Source organism: Pogona vitticeps, chromosome 8 (genome assembly GCF_051106095.1).
Source record: "Pogona vitticeps strain Pit_001003342236 chromosome 8, PviZW2.1, whole genome shotgun sequence".
In the NCBI taxonomy this organism is placed as follows: domain Eukaryota; kingdom Metazoa; phylum Chordata; class Lepidosauria; order Squamata; family Agamidae; genus Pogona; species Pogona vitticeps.
In genome coordinates, this window is record NC_135790.1 from 6,355,568 (window position 1) to 6,379,923 (window position 24,356).

The 24,356-nt window shown below is 42.4% G+C and overlaps 1 protein-coding gene across 3 annotated transcripts in view; it reads left to right on the top strand.

Annotated features, from left to right (window-relative positions):
* DOCK5 (dedicator of cytokinesis 5) overlaps positions 1–24,356 on the top strand; it is a 145,811-nt gene that overhangs the window by 79,340 nt on the left and 42,115 nt on the right. For all 3 annotated transcript variants that reach the window (XR_012080855.2, XM_078379731.1, XM_072979031.2), the window contains exons 17-28: positions 845–948; positions 1,979–2,165; positions 3,380–3,477; positions 5,055–5,144; positions 5,286–5,386; positions 9,750–9,884; positions 12,852–12,963; positions 17,213–17,283; positions 18,975–19,081; positions 20,251–20,387; positions 22,198–22,293; positions 23,695–23,793. Coding sequence is in view for 2 of the 3 variants with exons in the window: in XM_078379731.1 (XP_078235857.1) it covers positions 845–948; positions 1,979–2,165; positions 3,380–3,477; positions 5,055–5,144; positions 5,286–5,386; positions 9,750–9,884; positions 12,852–12,963; positions 17,213–17,283; positions 18,975–19,081; positions 20,251–20,387; positions 22,198–22,293; positions 23,695–23,793 (1,337 nt within the window). In the remaining variant the exon portion in view is untranslated. The remainder of the gene's footprint in view (positions 1–844; positions 949–1,978; positions 2,166–3,379; positions 3,478–5,054; positions 5,145–5,285; positions 5,387–9,749; positions 9,885–12,851; positions 12,964–17,212; positions 17,284–18,974; positions 19,082–20,250; positions 20,388–22,197; positions 22,294–23,694; positions 23,794–24,356) is intronic.

Sequence of the window (24,356 nt, forward strand, 5' to 3'; positions counted from 1 at the left end):
AGGCTTTTGGGGAGCATCTAGGCTGTTTTCACTCCCGTGTCAGGAGGTTTCTTTTGCAGACAAGAGGTACCTGCTTTTAGCCTCCGAATGCAGAGAACCATGTAAAACGGGGCTTCATGCTGGCATTTAGGACCTACCTGGGAGCAGGAGCATCTCCGCTCCAGACACAACTCTTTCCATATGTAGGAAGGGGTGCTGGAGAAGAATGGAGCTAGGTAATTCCTTGGAAGCATGAGGAGTCTTATTTGTGAGAAAGTAATGCCTGAATAGGGTGAGATTTGCTGCTTTTCAAGTTTTAGTTATGCTCATTTTTGCCTCAACTCTGTTTTGATCAGTCTGCCAAGAGCCTCGTACCTTATCTTTCTGAAGTTTAGACTCTTGGGTGCTATTGCTTGGTGTAGCCAAATTGAGTTCATCCATGTGTGGGACAGATAGATCTGTAGATTCAGGTTAAAATCTGAGGAATTCCTTCATTATATAAGAAAAATTTGGGTAGGAGGTCCTCAGCAGAGATTGGGATCCCTCCCTCCCTAGAGATTCCAGAATCCTGATGATTGAACCTGTTCTATGGCTAGAAACTATGGCTGACTTGGAAGCAGAAAAATTGGAGGGAAAATGGGATGTATTTATTTTGGACAATAACTTGCCTACACTGTAATACCTTGTTGCAGTTCCCACAAGTTATTACAGGTTTTATCCTTATTATTTTAAAAAAATACAGTTTGGCCTTTAGCACAGAATGAAAAACACAGTGTTATGATGCTGGATGATAATCCAGTGGAGAGAATGACAACGAGGCTTCCCCCCACTCCATTTTCTTCTCTCCCACCTGTTTTTCCCACAGCACGAGATAAATCTGAAAGAGCTTTCGGAATGGCCTTTGTGAAGCTGATGAATGCAGATGGTACTACTCTACAGGATGGCAGACATAACTTAATAGTCTACAAGGTATGTTATCTTTTGGAAGTCCCTGGTGGTATTGTTGTTCCTCATGAAGTTTCTTCCTAAGACAATGTTCTCCTGCCTTAACTAGCTCACTGAGATGTGGGACAGAATCTAATGTATAGACTGGTTGAATCTAATAATACAGTACCTCAAATATATCAAATAAACCATGATGCTTGACCCTCCCTAAGAGTCCTACAAAACTTTATAGACCTCCAGCAAAAAAAATCAGGAGTCTATGTTCATAACAGCTGTCATTGTCCCAAAAAAGAGCCAACTCCAAAAAGAAAACAGTCATTGACACTCATATCAAAATTCATGTGGATATCTAGGTGTAAGTCTTTTCATTGTTGCCATAATTCCAGGCAACATTTTCTACAAACTTTATCTACATTGCTTCTATGTTCCATATGCACAAAATATTTCAGAGTTGTTGTAAAATGCAAACGCTTGCCTTGCCTTGACTCTGCTACATGATTGTTGTTGGTATCCAGTGTGTGTAGAATAGTTTGGAGCCGTCTTGTTATGATGAGTTGAATGAGTAAGTGTATCTTATCTCCCTATATTTATAATTCTTGCAAATTGTTTTCCTTTCCTCCTGTCTATAAACAAGCCTTATCTGCGGGTCTTGGAAGTCCAAATGCTAAAAAATCCATCGATAATTTTTCAGTAGGAAACTGGATCGTTGTTGCATATATTATGAATCCAATGGCTTGTAATCTATAATTTCGTTGCACCCACTTGTGAGTGCAATGACAAATAAATTTCTTATGTCTTATGTCTTATGTCTTAATTTGGCCAGCTGCCATTATGCTGATAACATTATTGTTTTGAGTAGACCTTTTGCAAAGCTAGGAGTTACAGGAGTCCATAGCATCCTGGTATCCTTCTGATGTATTGATTATATTTCCCATTGTTCTCAATCAGCTTGGGTGGTGAGTCTGGAAATGGAATTCCAGTTCACCTCAATGGCACCAGCCTATGGGAAGCTTGTCTTTGGAGTTCCAAGGTCTTCTTTGTGTCTCTTCAACAGGGTGAGAACAAGAAAATGGAAGATGCTAAGTTTTACTTGACACTTCCTGCCACAAAGGAGGAAATGGAGGACTGGGAAATTGTTCCAGCCAAGCCACAAGTGACCAACTTTACCCCAAACAAAGAGAGTACTAAGGATAGCTTTCAGATTGCAACACTCATCTGCTCTACAAAGCTGACCCAGAATGGTAAGTTGGGCTGCTGGCAATTCTGAGGAAACGCAGGCCAGGTCCTAAATAGGTCAATTGCTATATCATGTGCCATTCAAATCTACTCTTGGGCACATGCCTGTGTAATTTCCCTGTTGGGTGGAATGAGTCAAGACCTAATGGGACATAGATTTGCCTGATGTTTACAGGAAGTCTGCTACCCTGTTCCATTTGAGTTTCTCCTGCAAAACGATGGGCAGGCTCCCTGGCTGGCTGTGCCACTCGGCAGAATGAAGCACTTACATGCAGTCACAGACACACAACACACATCCACGGCTTTTCTCCTTAGCCCTACTGCCTGAGCCTTTCTCTCTCTTGGAGGACATGATGTGTGCCATCCATCTTCTCCATGCAGCAAACGGTTTGCTGTCCTCTGGCTTGCGCTGAAAGATGCTATCTTGCTACCGAAGTGAGATGCCAACCTTCAGCCTAGTTGGCTTCCATCTGTGGAATGGAAGTAGTGCCACGTTGTCCTTTGGCTCAGGCATCAACATGTCTTGGGATGGCTCTGACTTTCACGTCCGCCTCCACAATCCTTTAAAGATTAGAAATGTGCTGTAAGAGTGGACAAAGAATAGCTACTGTCCTATTCAGAGCATAAAGGAGATCACACAAGATCTCCACTGCTCTGGCAGATCCCCCATTGTACCACCAGTCTTGCAACCACTGCAAGACTGGCCATACAACGGAGCCTGCTGGTACAGAGGAACGACTTACATGATTGCCCAGCTGCAATCACATAATGCTTCAGGATTCCGGCCAGTGTTTTGAGCCCTTTGGTACCATATGCATTTCTATTTATACACACACATGACAGTAGCAAAGACAGATCTATCTCCAGAACTGTGATTTACAGAAGACTGGATACAGTTCCCACATTTCAAAGCTACTTTTCTTCTGGCAAAGCTAGTCTCCAGACAACAGATTTGCCATCTTGTGGTTGGTCCCTATCAAGCCGTTGAGCTGGCAGATGGCCAGACTGGGTAAATGAATGTTGAAACAGGATGCCCAGATGCAGTGCAAGGTGCTGTGTGCCTTTCTGGAGCTGTGACAAAACTCCTTCTCTCCCCCCCCCCCCCCGTATGAGTTCATGCCAGAAATAAATATTGTATCCATCTTCGTCTTGTTTTGGAACCACAGCAGGAAGCCAATGCTTGCAATCTAATTTTTTTTCTCTCCTTTGCCTTTGTCAGTTGACCTGCTAGGTTTACTGAACTGGCGTTCGAATTCCCAGAACATCGGACACAACCTCAAGAAGCTGATGGAGGTGGAAGGGGGAGAAATTGTCAAGGTATTGGAAGGTCATGGCTTTGCAAATATTTGGGAGGGCCCCTTACTTATTTTTCGGTGGCTCCTTCAGGAAGCTGCTGTCTTATTCCTACATGTAGAGGGACGTGGTGGCGCTGCGGGTTAAACCGCAGAAGTCTCTGTGCTGCAAGGTCAGAAGACCAGCAGTTGTAAGATTGGATCCACGCGACAGAGTGAGCTCCCATCGCTTGTCCCAGCTCCTTGCCAACCTAGCAGTTCGAAAGCATGTAAAAATGTGAGTAGATAAATAGTTACCACCTTGGTGGGAAGGTCATGGTGTTCCGTGTCTAGTCGCTCTGGCCATGTGACCACGGAAACAGTCTTCGGACAAACACTGGCTCTATGGTTTCGAAATGGGGATGAGCACCACCCCCTAGAGTCAGACACGACTGGACATTTGTCAAGGTGAACCTTTACCTTTACCTATGTTAGATATGGGACCAGAGCAGGCCCTGCTTTCAGGGAAAATGAGACTGTATCCTACCAGAAAAGATAGTAGATAGTAGATAAAGATTGGCATTCTGTCTTCCTTTTTTATTAACTCCCCAACTGTTCCCTTCAATTAGAGGACCAAGCTATAGATTTTACATGTGTTGTCCTTGGTCCTCTAAGCTTCCTCACTTATGACAAGAGATGTTATCCTGTTGAAATGAGACACAGCTGGAAGCATTTGATACGGTACATGGAAAGAGAGTGCCATCTTGTCCATTGCCTCAGGTAGCAAAACCTTTGAGTCTGCTTTGAGTCAGAGGTTTTAGAATTTTAGTTCCTCATCCAGAAGGCATCAGACATGAGTTTGTTGAAATTGTGGTGTCCACTTCAACTGGTTTTCTAGCCTAGCATCCTTTAACATGCATTATGTGATCAGCTGGGAACCCCGTTCCCTCAACCTGGGAAACCAAGCACTCCAACGCCAACTCTATGGGGTTGTTGTTCAAGAATGGAAAAGCAGAATAATGGAGGCATGCTCGTAGTTTGTACAGCATAGTAACTTTGAGACTGCAGCATAAGCACCCAGATAGGCAAATTTCTTCTAGGATAATTGACCGCTTAAATAGGGTTTCTCCCTGGTTGTAAAAGCAGGTCCTCTAGAACAGAGTGCTTAGAAAAATTCATTTGATGATTTGAAACTCTGAAATGCCTCTAGTCAGAATAGCAATAATTTTGGGAAACTCTGCTCCAGCACTGAAAAAAACATCTCTGTCATGCTAGTCTCACATGATTTTTGATACATGACTAATAGATCAGTGGTTTAGGTCTCTGGCTGCAGAGCTGGAAGTTGAAAGTTGGACTCCCCATTTGTGCCTCCTGGGTGGCCTTGGGCAAGCTGCACAGTCCCACAGTGCCCCTAGAGGAAAGGAAGGGTGAAGCACTTCTGAGTATTCTCTACCTGGAAAAGTGTCACCATAAATTAGAATTGCCTTGATCATGCATGATTATTACTATTAATAATAATAGTAATACTGAAGGGACACAAAGAGTATGTAAAGTGTAATTCAGAAAACTAGCAAAAGAGCCTTAATGTCTATCTCCTGACCCATTCCTGTTTTCTGTCTCCAGTTCTTACAAGATACCCTTGATGCACTTTTCAGCATAATGATGGAGATGTCCGACAATGAATCCTATGATTTCCTTGTGTTTGATGCACTGGTAAGTTACTTTCTTGTCCCTCCCCCTCTTTAGGTCTGGGATAATTCTGACAATAGATGGATGCTTCGGACTCAAAGATGCTTTCCTTAATGGTCATGTCCTTTTATGTGTTCCACCCCATCTCTCCCCGCCCCCTAATAGGTATTTATTATTTCCTTGATTGGGGACATCAAGTTTCAACATTTCAATCCTGTACTGGAAACATACATTTACAAGCACTTCAGCGCTACCCTAGCCTATGTGTAAGTATACAGGCTTGTTACATTGCTGATTTGATTTCCACTGCAGAGGCCTTCCTCAATTGGGAAGGGGGAAGATGTAGTCCAACCTGTCAGATATTAGACTTCATCTCCCATAACCCCAAACCAGCATAGCCAATGGAGAGGGTTCATGGGAAATGCAGTCCAGAAGTCTCTGGAGGGGCTGTGCATTCCCATCCCACATCAAGCTGTGTGCTTTTCTCTCCTCTTGGTGGGCAGAGGAGCAAGAGTCCTTAAGAGCCACATTCCCACAGGGCAAGCAAGCAGCCAAGGTGTGAGCAAACCTTTACTCGCTGTGAGTGAGTTGTGTGCTGGGGAGGTAGCTCAGATGCTCTCGCTTTGCTCCTCATGCTAATGTGAGCTGCTACCCAACTTGGATATGCTGTGCTTTGGGTGTTTTCTGAACCAAGAATGGACCAGAGGGGTGCGCACCAGCTTGGTTGACCAACCCAGGATTCAAAGCCAAACTTGGAAGACCGAAGCATCAAGCTTCTCTGCCCGAATGGGCAAATCTTGTGGTTTTCTCTTCCTTCTACGTTCTAGCATCTTAATTTTTTTTTTACTTGCCATGCTGACATTTGCACATTCTGGAATGTACTTTTTATATATACAGTGGGGTCTCTACTTAAGAACGTCTCTACTTAAGAATAATCCAACTTAAGAACAGCTCCATTTGCTAAATTTTGATTCTACTTGAGAACAGAAATCCAAGATAAGAACAGGAAAAAAAAAACCTTTCCTGCTCTTTTTTTAACCTTAGGTCATCTTAGGTTAAAAAAAATTCTCCCCCTAGTGGTAGAGTACGTATTAACCAGCTTTGCATTAGTTCCTATAGGAACTAATGCTTCAATGTACGAACACACCTCTACATAACAACAACAACAACAACAAAAAAAAAAAAACAGCCAGAACGGATTAATTGGTTTTCAGTCCATTCCTATGGGAAATTTTGCTTCAACTTAAGAACGTTTCAACTTAAGAACACCATTCCAAAATGGATTAAGTTCTTAAGTAGAGGTTCCACTGTAGTTTCTATGGACGGAAAAGAGCAGATACGGATTAAATGGTTTTCAGTGCATTCCTATGGGAAATGCAGATTCAACATAAGAACTTTTCAACTTGAGAACCACCTTCCAATACGGATTAATTTCTTAAGTAGAGACCCCACTGTAACAAAAAGAACAACATCCTAATACAGGTCTTTTGTAAAGTGAGCCCCTTTCTTACCTTACTCTACCAAAAAGGAGAATACAGAGTCACCTTCTGTGTAACACAGCAAGGACGGTCCAATTTAATCAACAAATTAATCTGAGAACTGGAGAGCTGTAACGGACCTTATGGATCATGTCAAGTTGGCCCTGTGGGAGTATCGAACTCCCAACCTCTGGCTCCACAGCCAGAGACCTAAACCACGGAGCTCTCTAAAAGGTGCCACCAAGCGACAAAGTCTCATTTGACTGCTAGTCTACTTATCTGTTCTCTCTGATATTGGGGCACAAGCTTGTCTTCTCTCCCTTGGTTCCTCAAATGCTGTGAACGTTGTACTTGCCTGCTTTCCAGCTTGAAAGACAAAGGAGTCCAAATTCTGCCTTTTACCCAATCACTAGTAAACTATACTGGATGCTGTTCTTAGATCTTCCTCCTTGCCTTTTCTACCACTGCTGCCTCCTAAGTCATCAGTGAGCAGAACATAAATCGGAATCTACTGACAGATCTCTGAGTGATTTGTAGTAGATCACTAGGGATTACTATCTTCTCATTGCTTAACAGTAGCAACAGTAAAAACGTCTTTGCAAATGTGTTGTTGTTGTTATGTGCCATCAAATTGCTCTCGACTTACCGTGACCCCATGAATGAGTGATTTCCAAAAGGCCCCATCCTCAACAGCCCTGCTCAGCTCTTGCAAACAAAAGCCTGTGGCTTCTTTTAAGGAGTCAATCCATCTCATATCTGGTATTCCTCTTTTCCTGCTGCCTTCTACCTTTCTGAGCCTTATTGTCTTTTCCAGAGATTCCTATCTTCTCATAATGTGCTCAAAGTTGTAGGACAATCTCAGTTAAGTCACTGAAAAATAAGACTGCAGGTATTTGTGTAGAAAAGCGTAAAAGTGTAGTCCTGGGTCCAGCATGGGTTCAGAAGTACCCTGTCCCTTAATTTTTAGTGCACTTCTGTCCTTGAACTATAACTTTGCACGTGTTGTTAGTGGACCATGCACTTTTTGGTGAAATGCAAAGCAGATCTTGTAAAACTGAGGTCTCCTTTTCCCGTTCTCTAAGCTAATATCCTGTTTCGGCTTTGTAGAAAATCCATTATCTGTCTCGGCCTCTGCTGTATAAATAAACTGCTTCTCATGCCTTTGATTTACAGGCTTGGATGTACTTCAGCTGCATTTTTCTTGCCAGTTCTGTGACATTTTTCGGTGACATTTATGTAATGCCACCCAGGCTAAAAGACTGGATGCCAAGGAGCTACACTAGGCTCAGGGCTGCCAGCGCAACCAGCCAAGGGCAGCTTGCAAGCCGCTCTCTCTGCAAAAGCCCACACACTTTGCTTGGGTTGTTCTCAGACCAACTCCATGCGATCAGAGGCAGTGATTCATTCAGCTCTGTGGCCTGTTTGCTTGACAGGGTTGGTAAGAAAGGCTCATTTGAAAACAAAATAAATAAAAATACTTTTTCCTTCACATTCCTTCTCATCCTGAAGACTCAGGACTAAGGGTGGGGGAGGATTTCATATAGCTTTGGATCAGAATTTAGCCAAATGCTCAGATATCTTCATTCTGAAGGTGGGAAACATATAATTTTAACCATTCAACCAAGAATGGTCCGTAATGAATACCCCATTTTGTATCTCCTCCTCCTCCTTCATAGAATTATAGAATAGTGGAGTTGGAAGGGGCCTGTAAGGCCATTAAGTCCAACCCCTTACTCAGTGCAGGAATACAAATCAAAGGATATCTTCTGCTGCTTTGTTGCCATGATTGCCACTGTCATCCTCAGAAGCTATGTGTATGCCATGCTTTTGTGATAAAACCATGCTTAAAATGTCTTGAAGTTAAAAATTTTAAAAGTTACATCATAAAAACAAAACATTTCCCAAACAGGGCCCAAGGAAGTTCAATTATTGACTGATTTCTTGTCAAATAGTGATGGTGGGGCTGGGGAATCTTTGAAAATATGAGAACTAGACAGTGCAAAGATACAAATCATCTGTGGCAAAAAAAAACCTTGGTTTTCGGGGGAGAATGGAAGGCTTTGAGAATGGGTTCATCGTTTTATTTCTGAATAAAATCAGCTGCACAAGGCCAGGAGTGGCTCTGTAGGCACCAGCGTTTTCTCCTTCAGTAGATTAATAATGACCCGTCAGTTATCACTGGTACCTTTAGGTATTTCATGGTATGAAAAAGAAGGCCCCCAAAATGTAATACTCAAATATGAGCAGAAGGTGACAAAATAATTGGCATGCTGTAATGTAGTCTGTGTGGATGAAAAGGTCAGAGAAATGGAGATTACTGGATTCCATGACCATCAGATAAAGGTAAAGGTTCCTCTTGACATTTAATCCAGTCGTGTATGACTCTAGGGGGCGGTGCTCTTCCCCGTTTCCAAGCTGTAGAGCCAGCATTTGTCCAAAGACAGTTTCCGTGGTCATGTGGCCAGCGCGACCAGACACGACACACCATTACCTTCCCACCGAGGTGGTACCTATTTATCTACTCGCATTTGCGTGCTTTTGACCTGCTAGGTTGGCAAGAGCTGGGACAAGCGATGGGAGTTCACTCCGTCATGTGGATTCGATCTTACGATGGCTGGTCTTCTGACCTTGCAGCACAGAGGCTTCTGCTGTTTAACCCGCAATGCCACCACGTCCATCAGAGGGGAACCTAAAGCAGAGATGGACAGAGACCAGCCTTCCAGATACTGCATTAGGGTTTCCATCATCCCCAACAAACAAGGCTCATGGTGAAGCATATTTGGAATTGCAGTCCCACAAGAAGGCTACACTTTTCCTCTCTGGATCACGATAAATTATGGGGGGACATAATGCCACTGGAAAAAGCATATGCATGCAAGATACATATGGGCATTGAGTGTGCTCATTTCTGAATGTGGAGGGGCCTTAAGGCTTGCATACTGGTAAGGCTGAAGGCCCTTTCACATAAAGAAATGAATGATACTTCTGTGAGCCCTTGTAGCATAGAAGGGGAGGAGGAGCATAACTTTGGCAGAGCTCAAGTCGCTGAGAATGTTTAAACTCTTCACTTTCTAGTTAAGGAAGATGGGGTGAGCCAAAGTGGCCACAAACCCTAGACCACAATGATTGATTGGTTTCGATCTCTTTTCAGAAAACTTACCAAAGTTCTGAACTACTACGTTGGAAACGCAGATGACTCCAGCAAGACAGAGTTGCTCTTTGCCGCCCTGAAAGCCCTGAAGTATTTGTTCCGGTTCATAGTTCAGTCTAGGGTGCTGTACCTCGGGTAAGCAAAGAAAGGAAGATTTGGTGCCCCTCTTCAGCCATGACGCACGAACCACCATCCCTAATTATGTTTAAATTACAAATCATTTTGCATTTTGCATTTGACATACATAAAATTAGCACGTGCCATTAGACTTCTCTTTTGTTTTCTGCTCTGCTGGTGCTTGTCTTCCTTTCTGATAGGGTTTCATTATCCATCCTCCTCAGTATTCAATGTATAGTGTTTACAAAAGAAAGGCAGACTTTGGATGCACCTTTTCTGCATCAGGCCAGGCAGCCCAACTTCTTAAAGTTACATGGAAAATCTTACTGCTAAGCCATGTTTTTCTTCAAAATGTTTCCAGAGCTAGAAAAGCTATTAATGCATTTAAAAAAAAATCAAAATCAAAGCTAAAGTTTTTGGCTCTTATCTCTATGTAATCAGAATGGCACCATATGCAAAAGAGAGAAATAATAGAGGGCTCAGGGGAGCAGAACTTAAACAAAAAAATATTGTAGGGAAAAGACCCCATTAAGGATTAGGATATGCTCAGTGATCACAGCGTGCAGTCTGTAGCCCAAGGATGGGCAGTTGTGGATGATGGTGTCCACAGTGTTGAACAGAAGCACTGCTCACGGCACCCTTTTGTTGCAGTCCCCACTTGCCCTGCTTTTATTTCAGGTTCATGATTTATTTTTGCACGTGGCGTCGCAAATGCCAAAGACTCTCCATAAAAGTTCTGTTTGCCTTCAATAGTCCAGAGATGGAAATACCATGTTTACATTTTGATCCCTCAGCTTCTCACAGCTTCACATTCGAGGAAGTTGAGTGGCGTCGTGCCTTTCCAAAATTAAGTAACAGATACAATAGGGCTAGAGGAATTCCTCTTAATGTTAGCATGCAATTTATTCCCAGTGAAGAGTTGGCTTTTTCTGGGGATTCTCAGTAGGTCTTTTCAGTAGCAAGCGAGTGGAAATAAGCAAGCTCTGTGCTTCAAACCCACAGAGAAGCTCTGCTTTTTCAACATATGCTTCGTTTTGGGATACTCTGAGACCATTTACTCAATGACCTGAAACCTATTTGTTCACTCCACCAGCATAATGGAGTTGGTGTAAATCTCACTGCTGCAAGTTAAGAAGGCAGTGCATGCGTTTGCTGCGACAGCACCAATTTCTTCATTTGCTGCAGTTTGCCAATGTGATTTAAGCCAGCTGCATTATGTCCATGTAAAAACTAGATAGGTTTTTGGCCAGTCCTACTAACAGCACCTCACTAAATACACAAATAATTGTAATAACTGTGTGCCCTCAAGTCAGTTACAACTTATAGCCACCTTTTCTGGGTTTTCTAGGTATAGGGTAGTAAGAAATACCTGCCCTTTCCTTCTTCTGGGGGAGCCCTGGGGCTGTACAGCTTGCCCAAGGCCACACAGGCTGGTTCTTCTCCTTATTCCAGTGGGGAATCAAACTTCCAGCCTCTGGCTCCACAGTAAGATGCTAGTCCAGCTAGCGTCACTGAACACACTGCAGACACCTTGTTGTTTAGTTGTTAAGTCATGTCCGACTCTTTGTGACCCCATGGACCAGAGCACACCAGGCCCTCCTGTCTTCCACTGCCTCCCGGAGTTGGGTCAAATTCATGTTGGTCGCTTTAATGACGCTGTCCAACCATCTCGTCACCTTACTTCATTAGAAATTCTGGTTAGCTCAGTGGTTTAGATTTCTGGCTGCAGAGGCAGAGGTTGAAAGTTCAGAAGCAGAGGTTGACAGGGGCTGGACTCAGTGGTCCATAGGGTCCCTTCCAGCCCTGCAGATCTAAGATTATTATGCAGTAGCAACTCTAAGAGGAAGACCTCTTCCTATGGAGTAGGCACGTATGCACCATTGTACTATCAACCACATATCTCTCTCTGCTTTTTCTCCAAGCTCCAAACATAAATAAGAGGCCCCCAGAAGAACTTCAGGTATATGCCTTTCTGGTCTTTTCAAATTCACCTTCCTTAATTCTTTAAGTGGTGGCTGAAATTTGAAGCAAGTTGTCATCCAAAACATTTGAAGAATGCCAAGTTGTCTCTACCTGATCAATGGCATAGCTTTGGCTGCCATTGTTAAAACCAATGTATGCATTTTGAAGCTTTAGCCTTCAAAAAGTTTCCCAAAGATCAAAAGTTTCAAAAGTTTCCCAAAAATCAGAAAGAAGGAACAGGAAGAAGAAGAGCAAAACCCTTTCTTCAAGTTCTTCCCATAGCAAAAAGGAGTATATCACCAAGAGAGAGGAACGGTTTAGAATAGTTTAGCAGAAGCCCCATCTTGAAAGCCTAGATAATTCAGTGGTAACCCACTGCCCGCAAGGAAAACTGGGAAGTAGAACTCCCACTATCTCTCTGCTTCCTTGTTTGAGCAGGGCGACATGGGAAGCTCACCTTTCCCTGGTTCCCTATTTCTAAGCTTAACTACAGGAATGGCATAGGAATGGAGAACATGCCCAGTGCGAAGGGTCATGCTCTATTTAATATCTTAATATATGTTGATTTTCAGTGGATTTGTATCGCATTGAACTAACTTGTGAAAGATTTTGCATGCACAAAGGTACTGAATAAAGGCAAAGTAAAAGCTCTTCTGAAATCTTGCTTGCAGTTATACAATGCCTGGGAAATTGGGGAAAACTGTAAGTTTTGGTTGTATGTTAAAATGAACAGCTCTTATGATGAATTTAATGTGCACAAGCCAACCACTGCGAATAGCCTGTCTGTGTTGATTTGATGAACATTAACATAGTCCACCAGAAGAAGATATGTATATTTGTCTCATATTAAATAATACGAGACAAATATACATATAATTGGATGAATAACAAATTATGATTCAGGTTAACAAATAGGGAAAGGTCTCACAGACTTCCATTCTGCTCTGAAGATGAGCAGCTTCTACCATTTTTAAGACATGTGACCAGCGAATGTTTACTACAAGTTATTCTTTCTCCTATTAGGTTTTATGGAAAAAGTGAAGATGGAGATGAGTTTAACAATGCAATCCGCAAGCTGTTCCTGTCTTTTAATATCCTCATGGATCGACCTTTGGAGGAGGCTGTTAAGATCAAGGCGAGTAGAGGTCTCCTGTGCAGATCCGGAAATGTCACGGGTTCTATTCAGCAAATGTGTATAACTTATTTTCTGGTTTGAAATGAGCTTCCCAGCCTCCAAAAATGAGAACGGTTCTGTTACAAGGTCTGTAGGTCATGTTTCTGTACTTAGATAAAGCCCACATGGAAAACTGAGGCATCATCTATTTATTTATCTATTTTGTATCATTTGCGTCTAACCTTCTTGGCAAAAAAACCCTGTTAACCAAGCAGACTGGTGAAGCACAGAGAATGAATCTCTCTCTCCTGGTCCTTACTGGTGAGGAAGAAGCAGGCTTGTGCTTCTTCTGTGGCTACCACAGAAACTAGGTGGGCTTTTGAAAGAGGGACAGAAGGATCCGTTCTTCTTCCATTAGCCTCTCACGCTCACCTCACTGGCCTGATGTCCTTCGTCTCTCCTGCCAATCTGTCTCTAGGATAAGCTGTATTGATTTGTGATGCTGATGCTTGACCTTTTGTTCTCAAGGGAAATACAGAGAAAGGAAAAAGCTATGGTACTGGTCTAGGTCTCAGATATGATAATTCTTCCTCAGAGTTTGGGGAAGTTTTATTTGTTTGTTTGTTTATTTAACTTGTATGCCGCCCACTCTACCCAAAGGTCTCTGGGCAGCTTACAACAATTGAAATACAATTAAAATACAATAGAAAAGATAAAATAATTAAAATAGACACTCTAAAAATTGCCATCAGGACCCACAGCTGATATTATTTCAATTAAAAGCCTTCTGGAACAGGAGGGTTTTGACCTGGCACCAAAATGTCATCAGCGTCGGCGCCAGATGAATCTCAGTTGGGATGGCATTCCATAATCTGGGGCAGCTGCTGAAAATGCCTTTTGTCTACAAGCCATCTCTCTTACCTCTTTGAGGGACGGCTCTTTCAAAAGGGCCCCCTGGCTAGATCTTAACTGCCCGGTCAGCTCATATGGAAGGAGGCGGTCCTTCAGGTATCCAGGGCACAAGCCATTTAGGGCTTTATATGTCAAAACAAGCACTTTAAATTGGGCCAGGCAGCAACTGGTAACCAATGTACTGTATTTTTCTCACCATAAGATGCACTTTTTCCCCACAAAACAGGGGGGTGGAAAGTCTGTGCGTCTTATGGAGTGAAGAAAACAGATTATATTTTCCTGTTTTCTTCTCCAAAAAATTGGCGCGTCTTATGGAAAGGTGCGTCTTTTGGAGCGAAAAATACGGTAATTTAATCAGAATCGTCTTGATATGTCCCCTAGCGGCCCCACCACTCACCAACCACCAGTTTGGGTGTTTGTCTTTAAAACTACAGCATCCGTAATAATAATAATAATAATAATAATAATAATAATAATAATAATAATAATAATAATAATAATAATAATAATAATAATAATAATAATAATAATAATAATAATACAGTGGTGCCTCACATAATAATGTTAATTGGTTCCAAAAAACACATCGCTATGGGAAACATCGTTATGCGAAACGCGGTTTCCCATAGAGATGCATTGAAAACCGGTTAATCCGTTCCAATAGGAACGGATTACCGTCCTTAAGTGAAAAAACCCATTGGAAACATCGTTATGCGATACAATGTTTTCCCCATTGGAATGCATTGAAGCCTTTTCAATGCTTTTCAATGGTTTAGCGAAGTCAATTTTTGCAAATTTAAGTGTGTCATAAAAGGGTCAAAAACAATTTTAAATGATCGGAATAGCTTCTTCACCTAAAACAGGTGCAAACTTAATTTGGCTTTGATCTGATTTTTCGTTAATTTTTGCTGAATTTTTTTCTCCCCCACCAACTTTTGACAGCTGTCAAAATTTGACAGCTCCATTATTTCCTATGGGGGAGGAAAAAATTCACAAAAGATTAATGAAGACTCAGAACAAAGCCAAACTTAGCTTGCACATGATTTAGAAGGTCCTCTAACGAACCCAAGCATTTAAAACAGTTGCTGACTTTTCGCTAATTGTTTGTGAATTTTTTTCTCCCCCATAGGAAACAATGGAGCTGTCAAATTTTGACAGCTCCATTGTTTCCTATGGGGGAGAAAAAAATTCAGCAAAAATTAACGAAAAGTCAGATCAAAGCCAAATTAAGTTTGCACCCGTTTTAGAAGGTGCTCTAACGAATCCAAGATTTTAGAACCGTTTCTGACCATTTTAAGACACTTTTTAAAATGAAAAAACAAACATCGCTATGTGAAGCAGGGGACCTAAAAACACATTCGCTATGCGAAGCATGGTCCCATAGGAAACATTGTTAAATGGTGCATATTATTTTCTTTTAAAAAAACATCGTTATGCGAATTCATCGCTAAACGAGGCACTCGTTAAGCGAGGCACCACTGTAATAATAATTAATCATCATCATCATCCACAACCTTAGAACTGCAGGGCTTGGAAGGGACCCTATGGATCATTGAGTCCAGCCCCTCTCAAGGAGGCACAGTGGGGAATCGAACTCCCAACCTCTGGCTTTGCAGCTAAAGACCTAAACCACTGAGCTATCCAGCAGTTCTTCCCCAGATTACATATCCACTGGACATTATGGTCCAGAAAAATCACTTTTCCAAATTCTTTTGGGTTGTTTTTTTTTTTTAAGTAAAAAATGCTGTACATTGTTGTTACTCGTCAAGGAGTTTTACCTGTTCTCTCTGGAGCTTGTTTTTAGACAAGCAGCACATATACAGAAGAGATAAGTCTCCAGATGCTGTGGAAGTGCTAGTAAATTGTCCTGGAGCCTTTTTGAACAGGATTTTCTGCAATCTGTTTCTGTGAACATCCAAATAAGGCATTTAAAATATCAACAGGGTGAAACATGTTCCCATTTTAATGCTGAGTTTTACTCCAAAGCTCTTAGACATTTAATTCAGACAATTTCTGTAGACGGCAATGCAAACTGGCCCTGGGGTATTTTGCCTGATAGAGCAAAAACAACCCCCTTTGCCCCCTACCTGTCAAGACCCATGGTACCTAAAGCCAGCCAGGAATCATAAAATCCCATAAGCACCTTGTTTTATGCTGCTAGTGCTTCTTAAAAATAGCTGATTGCTTGTATTACGTTTTTCTGTTTTCCTTACATTTTGTTCTGTTTTTCTTCCCCTTTTCTATTTTGTTTTGCATCTATTTTTTGCAGGAAGCCTTCTTGAATATTTTAGGGAGGGATCATTAATGCCAACAACAACTAAATTAAATAAGGTCTCTAGCAAAAGGAGCGAGTGTCGACAGCACTGGGTAGATGTTGGCGCAGGGGGTGGACAGAGTGTAGACTACCACCCACAAGTTGTCCCTAGAGTCCAATTCTGGCTTCCCATATACCCCATGGCAACCCTCTATATGTTCCAAATGTCTGTGTGCCTGTGTTTTTAAGCTTTTAACAGGTCCTCCACCCCTTGTGGGTGTGGGAGGCATTTTTACCAGACTTAAAAAATATGGGCAGAAACCAAAACGACTTTTGAGAACTTCCACTTTTGAAAAAGACTTTACATGCACTTCAAAAACCCTCAAATGTATTTTAAAAAACAGGTGAAGTTCCCTTCATGTCTTTAGATTGTGTGGTGGGTCTTTTTTCCCTTCAAAATAAGGGTTTCAAATGGCTCTCCAAGGTTCAGTTATGGTCTTCTGTGGCCCATGGCTTTCTGGAAGTTATCCATCTCTGCCTTAGACCTGCCTTGTGTCTTTGGCCAATAGATCTGTTAGTATGGTTGTTGTGGATTTTTCAGGCTCTTTGGATGTGTTCTGAAGGTTGTTCTTCCTGATATTTCACCAGTCTCTGGCATCTTCAGAGGACTGGAGTAACTCTGTCTATGCTCTGTTGCTGTTTGTTGGATAGTTTAGTATTTATAGCTGTGGGAACAGCTTTTGTCTTTTTCCAGGAGATAGGGTGATCAGCATGTTTTTTGTTGTGATAAGGGGGGGAGATTATCTGTCACTGTGATCGATGGGTGTCGTTAGCTGGTCTTTTTTTGTGCAATGATGCCTGGCCCCCTGGCCCTTGTGGCTGGGTAGAGTTTGTTGACCTTTTGCAGGCTGTATTTTTGCAGCCCGAAAAACTCACAACAACCATTAGATCCTGGCCGTGAAAGCCTTCCCGAATATCTGTTAGTATGTTCCTCAAACAAACAATCTAGTATTTGTTTGACCTTTTTCCCCCAGTGTGGAGGAATTATTCTTAATAATTCCCCTTCTCTACCTCCTCCTCCCCCTTCCTCCTTCTACCTTACAGGGTGCTGCCTTGAAGTATTTACCCAGTATCATCAATGATGTCAAGCTGGTTTTTGATCCTGCTGAACTCAGGTAGTTATAAGAATGTTGTTGTTTTGCCAGCCCTTTCTGCCTGATGGGGAAACAACAAGGAAAATTTGGTGGGACAAGTTCCAAGCTGTACAAATTGGAATTGTTACTGTCGAAAAGGCAGAGTGATGGCCAGATGTCAATAGAAACCACCCCCACTCCCATTGGATGGAAATCCAAGATGCAGCTTGAAAACTGAAGGGCAAGCTTTTAGCTGTGTGGCTGCATTAGCAATTCCCAGTGAAGAGGCTTTATGCCATTTTACAGCTGGAATTCCATTGGAAATGGCATGACCCAAGTCATGTCCATTGTGCCACAGAGACTTAGCCAGTCTCTTTTGATCTTGGAACCTAAGCAGGGTCCGGGCTGGTTAATATGTGGATGAGAGACCAACAAACAATATGTGGGGCTGCAGACAGGAAAGGCTGTTCAGGGAAATGCTCAGTGGTGGAGCATATGTTTTTCATGCAGCAGGTTCAAATTTCACAGCATCTCAAGTAGAACTAGGAAAACTGCAGCCTGAAACTCAGAAGAGCTTCTGCCAGTCAGTTGACAACACAGGGGCAGAAGCATCAAAAGTCTGAGAAGCTTGCCTGGTAATGAACAGGTGGGCTTCCAAACGGGATCCTCAATGCTCAATCACTCGCTCACTCTCGCATTTCTGGCTGAGAAATATTATCTTCATTTCCATGGCAAGCTTTTTGTTGCCTTTATTGACCTTCGAGGAGTGTTTGACTCCATCAGTCGATCTCTGCTCTGGAATAAACTGGCCAGCAAAAGAATAGACTCTTGCCTGCTGTTCTTGGTACGTAAATTTCACTCTGACAATAGTTGCCAAGTATGGATCAATAATAAAGGTCTTCTGACCAAAGATATCTCAATCTCTGAAGGAGTTAAACGAGGCTATGTCCCCTTGCTCCTGCTCTTTTTTAATTTATTCATGTCAGATCTACCAGACCATATTCCCATAATTGAACATCATGCTCCTAGGATAAACTCATCTTCTGTTCCATTGCTATTGTATGCCAATGATACTGTCCTCTTATCTACCACTAAGTCAGACCTTATACAATTACTCCCAGTTTTTGCTGATTTCTGCTCCAAGAATGACCTTACCATCAAATCAAAGATCTTGATATTCTCCAAATCTTGGAAACCTACCACCTGGAAAACAAATAGGAAGGCAATAGAATAAGTGAAATGTTTCAATATTTTGGCTTATTGTTTCACTACAAATTAAACTGGTTTTACCATCTTAAGGTGGCAGTTTCTTTGACTATGAATCAACTTTCTACATTAGTCTGCTTCCATTTCCATAGTGGACATCAATATGTCCCTGCTGCTCTCCAGGTTTTCCAAGTGAAAATCACTAACCAGCTCCTCTTTGTGGTCCCTGTTTGGATTACAGCGGCCAACTACGAGATATCAACAATCATCAATTACCACCATTTATTCACATCAGCTCTCATGACTGTTTATGGATCTTGCTGTTTTTACTATGTATATTTTTGTTTTACATTGGTTTATGTGTGTCCTGGTTGATTGGTTGTCTGGCTGTTGGTTAGAAAGCTACACTGGGAAAGAGTTTGACGGGCAAAGTAGAAATCTCCACTGTAAAATCTGTAACTTGGAGACATGCTGAAATCATTAATGGAACAAAACCATTCTCCTCTCCCCACCTGCTCGGCTTCCAGTGTTCTCTTTAGCAAATTCATCCAAAGCATCCCAGATAACCAACTCGTCCGTCAGAAGCTCAACTGCATGACAAAGATTGTCGACAGTGATCTGTTCCGTCAAGCTGGTGAGTCTCCACCCAACCAACCACCTTTTCCCTCTTGCTTCAGTTTTTAATTATTCTGGCTAATATCTTGACACATGGGGTGCAAGCTGGCGAAAGAGCAGAGTTCAGGGAAATTTGTTCTTTGGACTACACCTCCCAGAATCCCCTGAGAGTTACAATGAAAAAACTGAGACAAGAACTGAGTTGGATGAAACCTAAGGCCTAATTGTCCTCTATCCTGTATTCCTACAATAGGCAGCCAGACACATCTGAGAAGCCACTAGCAGGACATTGATTCTAGTTTTGTTTTAGGGACCAACAATGAGTGTCAAGATATATATGTTCTCAAGAGTGAAAGGGTAGCTTTATGATAATACATAGTGGACTGTTTTCAGTTATTTTGCATCTCTAACCATTTCTGGAAGGGATTTAAATTATTTTCCATAATATATTCTCGAAGGCTTTCATGGCCAGGATCTGATGCTTGTTGTGGGTTTTTCGGGCTCTTTGGCCGTGTTCTGAAGGTTGTTCTTCCTGATGTTTTGCCAGTCTCTGTGGCCGGCATCTTCAGAGGACAGGAGTTAGAACTCTGTCCATGCTCTGTTGCTGTTTGTTGAGTATTTATAGCTGTGGGAACTCCACAGTTAGACTGCACAGGGAAGCCATTGAAATCCATAAACATCAACAGAATTTCAACAAAAAAGAAGAAGGCCTAAAACTGAACAAGGCCTGGCTTCCAATACTGAATAATACAGCCCGCAAAAGGTCAACGAACTCTACCCAGCCACAAGGAGCAGGGATCATTACACAAAAAAGACCAGCTAACGACACCCCTCAATTACAGTGACAGATAATCTCTCCCTCCTTATCACAACAAAAACACGCTGATTACCCTATATCCTGAGGAGGACAAAAGCTGTTGGATAGTTGAGCTATAAATACTCAACTATCCAACAAACGGCAACAGAGCATGGACAGAGTTCCTACTCCAGTCCTCTGAGGATGCCGGCTACAGAGACTGGCGAAAGGTCAGGAAGAACAACCTTCAGAATATTTTCCGTAATGTTTTCCTCTTTATGAGAAATTTATTTTGGGGGGAAATGGTTGATGAATCAGTAGATCAACCATTTTCTGATCTCCATTGCCTGATTTATTAATCCTCCGAAATATTTCCCCCTTATGTTTCCCAGAATGCCGGGATGTCCTCCTGCCCCTCCTTGTAGACCAGTTAAGTGGGCAGCTGGATGATAATTCCACCAAACCCGATCATGAAGCCTGTTCACAACTTCTTAGCAATATTCTGGAGGTCTTGGACCGAAAGGATGTGGTGAGTGTCTACATGGTTGTAATGGAGCCGCAAAGAATTTTATATAATGGGCAGGAAAATGAGTAGGCCACAAGACATTACTGAATTACAGTTCCCATCATTCCTCATTATTGACTGTGATTTATGGGATTTGTAGTCTACCAGTCTCTGGAGAGCTACACTTTTCCTACCTCTACTGTTTAGGTCCTGAGAACAGCCGGAGCAATCACATATTTTGCATTCCTGGCTCTGATAACTCATGGGATGTAGTTACTAGACTGTTCTATTTTTCTTTCATTTTGCTTTGCAGCCTAAGGTGAAATACAGTTCTTAAATATATTGACTGAAATCCTGTTGTGTAACTAACATCTGTGGGAAAATGATGACTTCATTTGGCTCTCTCCTTCTTTCATACATCTTGTCCAACTTGAAAGTAATCTGCTTCATGGCATAGAAGCCATAAGTGCTGTGGGACAGAAGGAGGAGGTCTTTCATTACTGAATATGTCCATTACAAGATGACATTATTGGAAGGAAGAGATTAAAAGATGTTCTCCTTCCTTCCTGTGGCTTCCATAGCTCCTACACAAAGAATCAGTTTACTCACAAGGTGCAGGAAAGAATTTAATTTTAATTACTGAAAATCACTCTTTGGCAGTAATGTCATTCCACTTTTGCGGGTGTAAGGTCTCAACAGGATTATAGCCATTTTCTGCTTGATCCTTCTTGCCCCTAAGCAAAGGCCCAGTGTTCATTTGGTCAATACATTTCAGTTCTTTATACACGCATGAACGCATATATACATTAGGCCAGAATACAACAACTGGGTTGGTTTGTACCTTTATCGCACCATTAAATTCTCAAAAGAGTGACTCACTTTTGAGTCCTGTGGGACTGATAATCCATCTGGGCATTGCAGAGTTGTGACAGGAGGGGAGAGACAGAAGAGTTCACCCAAATCGTCTTGGCCAAATATTCAAACTGAAGTGAGTTCTAAAATGGAAAGTGCAGCTTTTTAGAGACAGTTTATGGTATGCGGCTTCATCTCAGGAAATGTAGATTTAATTGTCTTTCTCCATCTTGAGAACCTCTCTGTTCCTCCCCATGCTGTGTAATGTGCAGCCTGATCTAGAGTCAGCCAGATTTACCTCACGGGTGGTTGATCTAAGGATAAAATGGGGAGGAAAGGTGGAATACAGTGGTGCCTTGCTTAACAACGATAATCCGTTCCAGGAAAATTGCCGTGAAGTGAGGGGAAAAAAACATTGAAATGCATTGAAACCTGTTCAATGCGTTCCAATGGGGTAAAAACTCACCGTCCAGCAAAGATCCTCCATACGGCAGCTATTTTCGCTGCCTGTATAGCGAGGAATCTGTCCCTAAACACAGCGGGGAGCCACTTTAATTACCCGGTGGCCATTTTGAAACCGCCGATCAGCTGTTAGAAAAATGTCGTTTTGCGAAGAATCGGTTCCCGAAGCAGGGAACCGATCATCGCAAAGCGAAATTCCCCCATTTAGACCATTGTTTTGCGATCGCAAAAAGATCGTCATTAAGCAGATTCGTCGTAATGCGGGGCAATCGTAAAACGAGGCACCACTGTATAAATGTGCCTGTATATGACAAGACCGTGGTCATGGGGAGGCGTAGGGGAACAGGAAAAGGCTGACATGTTGTTGAAGTTGTGAATTCTGTGTGATTCAGAACTGCACAATGAAAATAAGGGAGGAGGGGTTTGCAGCTCTTCAAATCAGCTTTATGAAGTGATCTGATTCCTGTGAGAGGTATTGTGCTATGAGTCTCAACACATTGCATTCATTTCATCCCCTCAGGGCCCGACTGCAGCTCACATCCAGTTGATTATGGAGCGGCTGCTGAGGAGAATAAACCGAACGGTCATTGGAATGAGCAGACAGTCGCCTCACATGGTGCGTGCCCTTCCCACAACCTTGCTTTTTGTTTTGTTTTGGCGTGTGCGCCCCATGCTGTGGCATTCGGGTGCTGTGGAATCTCGCCTTCTGAAAGCTTCCTTCAACTTCTTGTCCACCAGCCTACGTGCACATTTTATGCTATCTGGTATGTCAGAACTTAGCTGAGATAGTTTCCCCCGTAGAATGCAACCATTAATATTAAAGTCCTACCAAACGGCAGTCATTTCATCGTGTAGATAAACACTATTATAGGTGTGTGATGCAGAACGTACCTGCACTGTGCCATTATGGCAGTTTGATATGACTTTTACTCTCACGGGTTCGTCGTATAAAATCCTGGGATTTGCCATTTTGCTGGGGTGTTCAGAATTCGCTACTGTAGTTTGGAAGAGTGAGCTAAGGCTCTCTAACAGGAAATTATAAGCAACTCACCAAATGGCAAAATCAGGGCTTGACAGAATGGAGCAGAGACAGTGAAAGTCCCATAAAACTGCTATAACAGTCCAGAGTAGATGTCTTCTCAGTGTAGACAGGAAATGTTTGGTCCTAAACCATGTTGAACTGAATTCAGTGCATCTCTTCTGCATGTCCAGACTGATACTTTGCCCACTAACCACTGCAAGAAAAGTGGGGGATTTATCACATAGTGCATGAACATCTTGGATCATTTTATCATGCTAGGGTTGTCGGAACAGGAATGGTGTAAGCATGCAACAGATAAACTGACTACATGTTGGAAATGAGCCTGAGGGTATCTACATCATGGAGAAACAGATTTCTGGTGGAAATGTTGAAGATTTTTTTCTTCTTCAGTGAATATAAAGCCATCTTTCTATAACTTTTGTTGGCTTCCTGATGTGTCTTAGATTGCAACTGCCATCCTCCCGTGTTGTTGGGTTGGTAGAAATTGTAGTCCAAGGCATCTGGAAAGCAGCCAGGTTTGGGGAGTCTGCTGGAGAACAGGTATTTTCTAAGGTTGGGGATGTGATAGCTGCAGATGCCTCTGCTTTCAGAACCAATCTATATAGCCCCAAGCATCTTAAGAACCTAGGTTGGATTAGACCAGTGGGTCCCAACCTTGGGTCTCTGGATGTTCTTGGATGACAACTCCCGGAAATCCTGGCCAGTACAGCTAACGGTGAAGGCTCCTGGGAGACAGTCCAAGAACATGTGGGTTAACCAAGGTCGGGAAACCAATGAATTAGACCAATGGATCTTTTCATCCACCATTTCCGTGCATGGGGCACTTGGGTGTCTCTAACAAGCCAACAACCTGGATCTTAGATCCTCTCCATTGGATCCTTTTGCTTGCCTGTACAGTTGTTTATCAGACCCTTCTGGCAAAAGGAAATGGAAAAAGGATATTTGTGTTTCATCTTGTTCCCTTCTTGTTCCCAGGGTAGTTTTGTAGCCTGCATGACAGCCATCTTGAGACAAATGGAGGACTCCCATTACAACCACTACATCAACACCTTCAAAACCAGACAAGACCTTATTGTAAGTTTGAATTTGGACATGTTGCATGGAGAGGCCATGAGGAAGTCCACTCTGCTTTGTAGTCCAAAAATAAACATTTTCCCATCACTGCACGAAGAAGCATATGTGCTACAATTGTAGAATAGCAGTGGAAAATCACACAAGGTGGCGGTTGCCCCTTTCCTGTGAATCTCAGATTTCATGGATTTTTTTTTCCCTAAGTGAGATTTCAACTCCTTTCCAACTGTGTAAATGTTCTTGGAACTAGAAAGTCAAGCCTGATGAAACTTCTGAAGCTAGAAGGGGTGGCTAAGGAAGGCTTGTAAAATTGAGAGATTGAGTTTTCAGCATCTTTTGAAAGTGGAATATCTCTGTTGTAAGCAGCTGGGCTAGGCTAAACTTTGTGGCTCAGTGGCAGACCCACCTGCTTTTGGGTGTAGAAGTTTTCAAATTCAGACCTGCAGCCATCCAAAGCAAGCACTGCCCACCTTGAAATAGTGTGTCCAGATAGACGGTAGCTGCTTACATTGCTTTCTGCTCTTTTCCGCTGAGCAAACTCAGAAGAAATTGTGCAAAATGCTGCG